The sequence below is a fragment of the Cuculus canorus genome, chromosome 1, assembly GCF_017976375.1.
Source record: "Cuculus canorus isolate bCucCan1 chromosome 1, bCucCan1.pri, whole genome shotgun sequence".
Classification (NCBI taxonomy): Eukaryota; Metazoa; Chordata; class Aves; order Cuculiformes; family Cuculidae; genus Cuculus; species Cuculus canorus.
Window position 1 is genome coordinate 131,839,317 of NC_071401.1, and position 9,964 is coordinate 131,849,280.

The 9,964-nt window shown below is 42.3% G+C and overlaps 1 protein-coding gene across 1 annotated transcript; it reads right to left on the reverse strand.

The window, feature by feature from the left end:
* Nucleotides 1–6,183: 6,183 nt before the first annotated feature.
* FGF23 (fibroblast growth factor 23) lies at nucleotides 6,184–9,591 on the reverse strand. Its single transcript, XM_009569250.1, has 3 exons — nucleotides 9,369–9,591; nucleotides 7,136–7,239; nucleotides 6,184–6,621 (listed from the first exon to the last, which is right to left on the reverse strand). Exons 1-3 carry the CDS (start codon nucleotides 9,589–9,591, stop codon nucleotides 6,184–6,186), a joined length of 765 nt encoding a protein of 254 aa, XP_009567545.1.
* Between the last annotated feature and the right edge of the window lie 373 nt (nucleotides 9,592–9,964).

The window sequence follows — 9,964 nt, forward strand, 5'->3', positions numbered from 1 at the left end:
GGGCAGCCTGTTCCAGTGCCCGATGACTCTTTCTGTGAAGAATTTTTTTCTGATATCCAACCTGAACCTCCCCTGGTGGAACTTCAGGCCGTTCCCCCTTGTCCTGTCCTCAGTCACTTGGGAGAAGAGGCCAGCTTCCTCCTCTCCACAACCTCCTTTCAGGTAGTTGTAGAGAGCAATAAGGTCTCCCCTCAGCCTCCTCTTCTCCAGGCTAAACAACCCCAGCTCTCTCAGCCGCTCCCCATAAGACTTGTTCTGCAGCCCCCTCACCAGCTTTGTTGCTCTTCTCTGGACACGCTCCAGAGCCTCAACATCCTTCTTGTGGTGAGGGGCCCAGAACTGAACACAGTATTCGAGGTGCAGTCTCACCAGAGCCGAGTACAGAGGGAGAATCACCTCCCTGGACCTGCTGGTCACACCGTTTCTGATACAAGCCAAGATTCCATTGGCCTTCTTGGCCACCTGGGCACACTGCTGGCTCATGTTCAGTCGGCTGTCAACCAGCACCCCCAGGTCCTTCTCCATGCAGTTCTCCAGCCACTCTTCCCCCAGTCTGTAGCACTGCATAGGGTTGTTGTGCCCCAAGTGCAGGACCCGACATTTGGCCTTGTTGAACCTCATGCCATTGGCGTCGGCCCAGTAGTCCTGCCTGTTCAGATCCCTTTGCAGAGCCTCCCTACCCTCCAGCAGATCCACACTTCCACCCAGCTTAGTGTCATCTGCAAACTTGCTGAGGGTGCACTCAATGCCTTCATCCAGGTCATTGATAAAGACATTGTTAGCGTCACATCAACCCTGTGAAAAAGCAAGTGGGAACTTGGCTCCCAAGTTGCCCCGCCCTGCGTAGCCTTGTGGCTGATACCAGGGCAGGCTCCTTGATCCCCAGCGCAGGTGGAATCACTCGTATGCAGTTACAGGTTACATGAGCTACACAGCAGTTGTACACGGGGTCCTGTCCTGCAAATATGTCCAAAAAGCACCCAGAAGCCTGTGAAAATACCATCAATTATTTCCAGCTTGCAACAAAATCATTTTAACTGACTTGTACATGAGGAATAAAAACATATGCAGGTTACAAGCCTAGGACATGCCGTGAAGGCACTGATAACTTGAGAAGCAAGGTAAGCATTGTGTATGACCTTAAGGGAAACTTAAGGGAAAATTTTTGTTCTTCCTTATATATTAAGACCTGGAAAAGTACATTGTTACATACTTGCATGCTCCTGACTAGAGCCCAGCATGGGCTGCCAGGACCATCTTCGCACACCAGTGGGCCTCTCTCTCAGAAGCAGGAGTGGTAGGAAGAGTTTTGGGTCTTCCTGCAGGACACCCACAGTGAGCGAAAGGGAGGGTGAGCAACAACTCTTCCTCCTGCACCAAACACTCACTGCCCTTAGGCAGGGGTTGTAGGTTCCTGGTTTTGCAGGATCCTCAAAGTTTGTTTTGGGATCCCGCAACGGGTTAGGCTTTGAGCCTGTTCTTTGAAAACTGGGAGTTATGTTAAACTTGAAGCTGCCTTGTGCTTAGGACAACATGATAATTTCTGTGTGTGATCAGTGTGTGACCTGACATGAGACATGCTCTCTGTACAGATCTGTGTGACTCATGGGAGAGTCAGAGAAATATTATTTAGATTTAAGCCACACTGGGTTTAATTTATAACATACTCTATTAAACTCACAGAAATCTAGGAGGAAATAAAGCTGTAGATGAACTTATGCTGGAGCTACTCTTCTATGTGGCTTGTGAGTAAGAAATAATGAACAGTGAGGAAAAAAAGCTAGATTATAGTTGTGCCATGTTGTCCTCTGTCACATCAAGGCAGAATTCTGCTGGGATCTGGAAATAACCTGGGGGGAGGAGCAAAAACTTAAGAATTAGTAGGTGTCATGATCTGCACCTCAGACTAGTGAGAAATAAAGCCTGAACTGGAACGAGTTTACCTTCTCTGTATCTGGTTTTAGAAAGAAAGCATGGATAGACTTGAGAAGGAAGGAACCATAACGAGACAGCTGCTGTGAAAAGAGGTCTTGGAAATTTTCCCTGGCAGGCACTTGTGTACAGACAAGCCCTGCGCTGGGCAGACCCAGGCTGCTAAGAGTGCCCTCCTGCACCCCAAAGGTGGGGTGTGGGTTTTGCTCTACTGGCATCACCATTGCTCTAACTCCTGACCTAACTTTTCCTTTGCTGTAAAATAGATAAAGACAAATACACTACAGCCCAAGCAGAGGCACGGTCTCTGCCATTACAATCCTAGCAATTGTATCGGGACGAAATACAGATGGGTGATGTCTACCTGGCACTTTGTTCTCAGCTGTGAGAAGTCCACTCTTTGTAGTTATTTTGCTCCCCTCACTTTGCAGATACACATTACCCATAAAAAGGCCAATGCAACTGATTCTGCTGACTCTTTAATTTGGGTTTACCTGAAAGGTGGAAACTGAGAAAAGTTTTTACAAAAAGATATTTCAGATACGTACATACGTACAGTAGTTTACACGCAGTCCAGTTTTCTGCTGGTCTTTTGTAGGCTTACATTATAAAGCTTTTTGTATTTAGTAACTAAATAAAAAAGGCCCAGTTGAACATTTTGAGATGTCCTTTGAGAGTTGCCTTTGTGCCATTTCTCAAGTGCTATTATTTAATGTCACCATTTACAAACACTTCTAGACACACGGTCACTTTTCTTTTCAGTTGCATTTCCCAGAATTTATATGGGGGAGCAAGTGCTTTTCTAGGAGATGTCTGCTTTTAGGACACCAGGAACAGGCAGTCTTGATTTCATTGATAGTCAGTCCTTTGTCCATAGACATCTATGCTGTCACCTTCAGTCCTGTGCCTTGTAGATGCTCAGGATTTTATTTGGTTACTCCATAGAGAAAACAGTCTCAGGAATAATTTCTAATAACACCTCATGATCCACAAAAGTGACAGTCTGTTTCTCTTGCTCACTATTTATTCCTTGCTTTATGATGCAGTTGCAGCTTCTTTTCACAACACAGCAAGCTTTCCTGGACCAGGAGAAACAATAACTAAACATACCTTTGTGTTTACCCTGTTCTTGGACAGAGAAGAAGATGGCAGAGATGGTTTCTAGGACCACAGTTGCTCTGCAGAATGGTTTCTTCTTCTTTCCCCATGAGTGAATTTGAACAGTCCCAAGGCAGTACTGAGATTTCCAGTGTATGGGAGACTAAGTGATACTGGGTTTTTTTGATACCTTAGCATCTGTTGAATCTCTCATATGCTTCAATACTGTTGCACATTCCTGCTGTGCTTCTTCCCCTTTTGAATTCCATGGACCTAAACTTCAGCAACAGGAGAAGAAAGGGATCTTGGAGAAGAGAGGACAGTTTCTCACCAACTCGACCATCTTCTCATCGAAGCCCACCGGCTCTTGCCCACAAGTACTCTTGTCACAGCACTATAGCACCTGGTGGTAATGTGATGCTTCTCTTGATATTGGCAAGATAACAGGTGCAGATGATGCTACTATGACAGAGTTCCATAGAATATCTGTGCTGAAAGGAAGCACTCCAAGGAGATAATCTGTCAGACCCATGGGCACTTGCCATTTTGCAGCTCTCTTCTGGGTCTATAACCTCTCTGCTGTAGAACAGAGGCTTAGCATAGCCCTAGGAATGGAGTTAGAGTGTTTTGTATCAACAGCAGTAAGTAGGCAGTAATGATAATTTAGAGTATTTCCTACTCTAAGACTTTCGAGCCAGGATCACAAATATTTCCTAGCAGGACTGAACTACCAGAGCAGTGGTTTTTCCATCACTTTTGAGTCACAAAAGAAGTTTCCCAGTAGAGATGAGAGTCCCTTCATGGTCAATCTAGACCTATTAAGACTTTGGTTTCATCTTTCACAGAACTTTCACAGTTGTGGTGCATGAAATACCCAGGAAGCTGCCGCCATTGAGGCAGAAAATCACAGGGGGTAGCTGGACACAGGATTTTTCAGACACAGCTAGCATCATTTATTGACTCAAGTCCTTCTGGACTGGGGAGCTTGAACAGACAATGCAGAATCCAGCGTTTAGAGAGAAGGAAAAGTTTATTGGTACTTTTATAAAAGGAAATAGTATTTATAATACATTGCTATAAATAGTCATAAATATTCTGTGGGAATTAAGACCCACTCAAATAAATAAATAAATATTGCAATATAAATAAGTAATGCTTTCTCACTAGCTGGTGATGACCAGCATCTCCTTTGAAAAATTAATTTTCTCGATAATTTTATACGTTTCTCTATAGTTGCAAATATGGGGGTCTTATGCAAAATCCGCAGAGCATTCACTTGTATCTTAGGGACTAAATTCTCTGGTTACTGATGGAGTGAGCAACCCTTCATGCTTTGTTCTAATCTATGAATACAGAGATGGTATAGAGATTTAACCGCACTGACATTTCTCATTGAAGTTCAATACGGACTGAGACAGAACTTTTCATGATTGAAATTGTTGTCAACCCATTGACTTGGAGTCCTAGAGAGGTCTGTGGGGCTTACAACAATTGACACAAATGAAAACTTAGTTTGTATAATTGTAATCTGGATTTCTCAAGGAGTAAAAGCCAATAAGAATGATGTAGGAATCAAGTCACATTAGTAAACTAGAACTCATAAATAATATCACCTCTCCACTCTATAGATAGCAAGGTCTTTCTGTATTTCAAATACGCAAGAAGATACACAACTATTTGCCTGTCCTGCAGTTCTCCTAAATCCATTAGAATCAATCCTTTCCTTTTGAAACGAATAAAATACATGATGAACTTAGAGGATGAAAACAAAAAAAATTACGAGAGAGAACTGTTGGTCTAATCCTAACGATTTGGCTTGTCCTGTGCTACTAAGAACATATATGAATTAGGAGTCACTCCTCATACAAAAATTATTCTAACAGCAGAATCAGGCCCTATGACTTTTCTAACATAAGAACTTGAATGTTGCAGATAAAGAGATATCACTTATATATATACATATATAGGGGAAAAAAAGATATTTTAAATGCTGTCAGCAGGAAAGACTCTGCACTAAACCTAGAACAATTTCACAAAAGCTAGAAACACGGGGGGCCTTATTTTTATTTTGTTATACTGCTGTAACTCCAGTGACTCCAGTGAATTACATCATGAGACAGGAAAAAAAGAATAGGATCAGAATCTAGTCTAATGTCTTTTGCATTTTTGCTATGAGCATGCTTGGAATGGATGTACCATTTTCATGCTGTTGTCTGGCTGTTGAATATACTAAATAAGCAAAACAGAAGGATCTGCATCTTGACACATAAACATAAATAAAGAGTTCTTCTTAAGTATCTGCCACACTGGATTTTTTTGTTCAGCTCATTGGTACTTTGCTATTGATGTCTGCAGAGTACATTGAGAATAACTTTTTCAAAACCACACAGATTTAAGATTTCAGGAATATAAAATGAAAATGAAAAGAAATTAAGGAGAAAAATAGCTAAGTATGTACACAATTTTCAGAATCCTTAACACTTGAGAGACAATGAGACTCTCCCTTGTTTCCAGACTTCAGCTTGGATTCAATAAGTGTGGAAATGATTCCTGCACCAGTCCGTTTGTTCCTGTCCTATTCTCCTTTCAGATTTCCATGTGTGCTGTACCTATGAGAGCACAGTGGTCACTATTTGACTCGTATGGGCATGAAAAGAGACTGAAGCTCCAACTTAAGATCTAAAAACATATACCGTAATTTTTATGTAATAGCGTAAAACACCATCAGTTAGTTTTTCTGCTGCGCTTGCACAGGCAATGATGGTGGTAGTAAGAGGACTCCCTCTCTTTGAAACTCATGTGCTCCATATCTCTTCCCAGTTACATCAGTAACATAACATTAGTTTCTTGTGAAATCTTTTTTTCACTGATGCATACTTAAGATGATTCAGATCCTAAAAATGACTAGTTTGTATTATTATTTTCAAAAATGTACCTTCTTTCCAGTAAAACAGAGCCCCAACTGGAAAATGTCCTACTTGTTTTTGTTGTAAACTGTCCTCTTTAAGTACAAAATTTGAAATTACAGATTTTTTTTCCCGATGTCTTTCAGATTGCTGAAAGCCATTTGACATTCAGGCTGAGTGTGCTAGACAGTTCCTTTTGCCTATTATATTCACTCGTGTCTTCAATTTGCAAGTGACGGGGCGACAGTTATCTTGTAATATAAAACCGAGGACTTGGGTACCTCCTGGCATGCATCATAGCATGTGGATCATCTGGGTCGACGACATCGTTCTGATTGATTCTCACAGGTTCTTTGGGCATGTGTGAAATGTGTGCTTGTTGCTGTAGCTGAGACCCGAACATGGAGATCTTTCTCTGTGGGACCAGGATCTGGTGAGGATCCATTGGATCAATATCTGCACTTCTAGTATTTCTGTGGGGCTCAGGTGTGTTGAATCGAAACAAAGGGATTTCATTTCTCCTAGACAAAAACTGGGAGTATGGTGGTGGATTCATACCGGGGAAGAAAGCTTGTTTAACTCTGCCTAAGCTAACTAGGAAGTTGTGCTTGGGAGATTGGTACACATCATATCCATTTTCCAGTGTCCTGTGGTGGAACACGCAGTCCTCTTCACTGAAGTAATGCTTAGGGAAAAAAAAAATGACACCTGTGAGCAGAATGATTTGGCAAATGACAAATGCTGATCAAAGATGGAAAGAGGAAAGAGATCTGTCAGCAGGTGTTTTTCTGATCTGCCTGCTTTGTGACTCAGACAACTCAAGTTCAGCCAAATGTAGATCTGAGATGCATGGCCATGTTTTCAGCAAGAGGATTATAGTGAGAACATTGTTTTCTTTCAGAAGGCTGCATTGTTTAAGCTACTCTTAACCCATGGCTCTACACTGTAGCAGGAATTCAGGTTGGTCCATCACTGGATCTCATTCTGCCTTTGTTTACCCAATAGAAACTCAGATGATTTTTGTCATCTCTGCAACTCAATATAATCAAAGAAGAGAGAAAAGTTTAACCTAAATGCCAGGTCCTCAGCTCACTTATATCTACATCCTCCTGCAGAATTTGTTCTAGCAGAGAAAATAAGCACCACAGCAGCAAACTGCACCTGCCTTTTCGTACTCAGTCTTAGTAAAGCTTACTCACCGAACCAAAAATGTCTCCTTTCATGTTCATACATAGGTAGAGTCCACTCTTCACACCTGTGATTATTACTGAGCCAGCACCCTCGGACTTGATCATTAGGGCACCTGTTTAGGAAAACAAAGATTCCAAATTCAGGACCCAGTTAGACACCACACTTACAGATCTACAGATGCTCTAGCTGCAAGTGTCCTTTGGGGGTCTGAACCAACCTCCCATGTGAACTGGGACCACTACCCACCCCAGATCAGGTTATCTTTGTCTGTGTGAGCTTTGGAAAGCTCCCAGGATGGAAAGCTCCTCTCTGGGTGCCCTATTCCTGTGCTGCACTAACTTCTTAATTTTTTTTTCCCTAACATCCCCTCTGAACTCCCAATCTACAGTCAGGGGCCACTGTCCTTAGTTCTGTCATTGGCCAATACCAAGGGTAGTTCATCTCCCTCATCTTTGTGACTGCCCTGTGGTATTAGATGACTCTTAACCTCCTTTTGGTTATACTAAGCAAGCCCATCTCCCTCAACCTTCCCTAATAGATCGTGCATCCTGAAAACCCTCTGCCAGACCAGCTTGTTTCTCCCTGTCCGTCTTGAGCTGCGGTTGCTACAGCACTCCAGGAACAGTTTCACTGGTGCTGAGTAAAGTGGGAATAATAACTCTCCTTGATCTGCTGACCACAGTAGGTGGTTCGCCTTACTCTCATACTGACCGTGCTCTTGACTTGAACGTTTGACTCAGTGCCTGCAGTAACCCCGATATCCTACCCAGGAGGGCTGTACACCCACAGTCTCCTCCCAGCCTGTGTGGCTGCAGGGAGTTATTGCAGCCCTGGTGTGGAACTCTGCACTTCTAATTTATCTGGCACCTCAGTGGTACCACGGTGACCTGGCAGAGATTCAGTCACCCTCCTTTTCACAATCCCTTTCATTGTCTGATTTCCAACCTTCCTGCTCCACCATTCCAAATACTGGTGGATTTGCTTCATGGCAGAAATTGGCATGGTATTTTGCTGGCTACTGTTCTCTAGAACATCACACTGGTGCTCGACCAACATGCTTAAAATGAGTTTTATAAAACCTTTAAATATGCTGGATGAATAACAATAACGTAGTGCAAGCATCCCTCCAAGTTTCATTAGTAATTCCTAAAATAATAATGATTAAAAAAATAGTAGAACTTGATCTTTTTTTCTCTTAGATTAAATTATAACTTTTTAAAACATCCTTTGCTCCTTGTATATTTAGGTAAAAACATAATTACATGTGCTTACATTTTTAATTAAGTGGATGCAGAAGATGCTATACAGCAATGATAACAATAAACGTGATCTTATGATGCCTAGCTACTTGTGATTTGAGTGCTGCTAGAAGAGAAATACCTTTGAAATGTTATAAAAGAATGCTAAGTCTTAAAAAAACCCCTTTTGTTTTACTAACTGTGGTGTTTGGGCCAGGTATTCAGCAAACAAATAATAATATCTTAGTTTTCCACAAAAATAAACTATGATGAAACAAATCGAGAACCTTTTAGCTGCAGTAGGGAATGGTTACTCCAGAGGCTTACCACTTCTTTTATAAAGTCTGGCCTATCATAGTTTCCCATTTGAAACTATGAATTGACTGTTGCGTACTCAGTCCTACGGTCAGTTGAGTTTCTGCCATGCACTAACATCAAAGACACAACTCTAAACATTGTTTCACGTAGCAGTTTCCAATGCAAAGAGGTATTGACGTATCTGGAAGTAAATTACTCAGTTTTAGTAATTATCAGCTCTCTACTCCAAAATAAAGATTTTACAGATACCACCAGTTTTCCCTCACTGCTGTGGTGAATTTCCTCAGTGCAGTTCCATTGGTAACACTGTTATTGCAATGGGAAGTAGCTACTGGGGAGGTGGCATCACCAGCCTCTAATGCAAACTTCCACAATAATCCATGGGTAAAATAATCAAACGAAGGGCAATTCAGGTAGTTTTCTTGCAGAGTATCACAGGAACCTTAGGACTTTACTTCTGTTAGGCAAGAATTAAATTCCCCATCCGCTAAATTTCTTTGGAGTCCTTTGGTTTTTTTGTTAAACAAAAAGAGGATTATAATTACATCTGCTTCCCACCCTGTAGCTCTAGTCCTCTATCTGCCTGACTAATAAGAAAGGAATTTTTAGAGGTAGTGAGAAAGCAGAAGTCTTGTTCTCCCTCTCCTGCTTCTGTGAACATGAAGGTGCATAGTAAGCTACTTACTGTAAATGGTTTGGTGAGGAGCGCCATCAACATAGCCATCAGCATTGATTTGGAGATGGAAGCTATTCCTCTCAGTGTCTGTGTAGAGGTGCATCAGGCGATCTTCATTTCCCCAGCTGGGATTCAGCAGTGGAGAGGAGTTGGGAAAGGCAAGGGTAGCCTTCAGGCTCCAGAGTGCCAGTAGCATGCACCCCAGGCAGCTGTAGGGACTGGTCTGTGGCATGGCTCACTGTTCCTGGTGGGTGGTTGGTACCTGCAACTTGATATGCCTCTGTGCTTCTTGCTTGCTTCTCCTGTGTCTGGAGCATGAATCCTCAGATAGGTTCCCTTCTTTTCTGCACAGACTTATAAAGGGCAGCAAAGTGACATCACACAGGAAAAACTTCTCCACATCCTTGATTCTTTTCAAAGCAACATTTTAAGTGTCCTGAAACCTCAAGGGAAGGATCTCTGGCTAAGGTGTGTGGGGGAAAAATGTAAGGTTTCTAAAGACAGCTCACAAAAGCTAATCATATGTTCAAATGTTATCTGCAACCCTGTGACATCTGAAAGCTTCCCACGCCCCTGCTGTTGGATCCAGGAAGAGCAGTCCACTG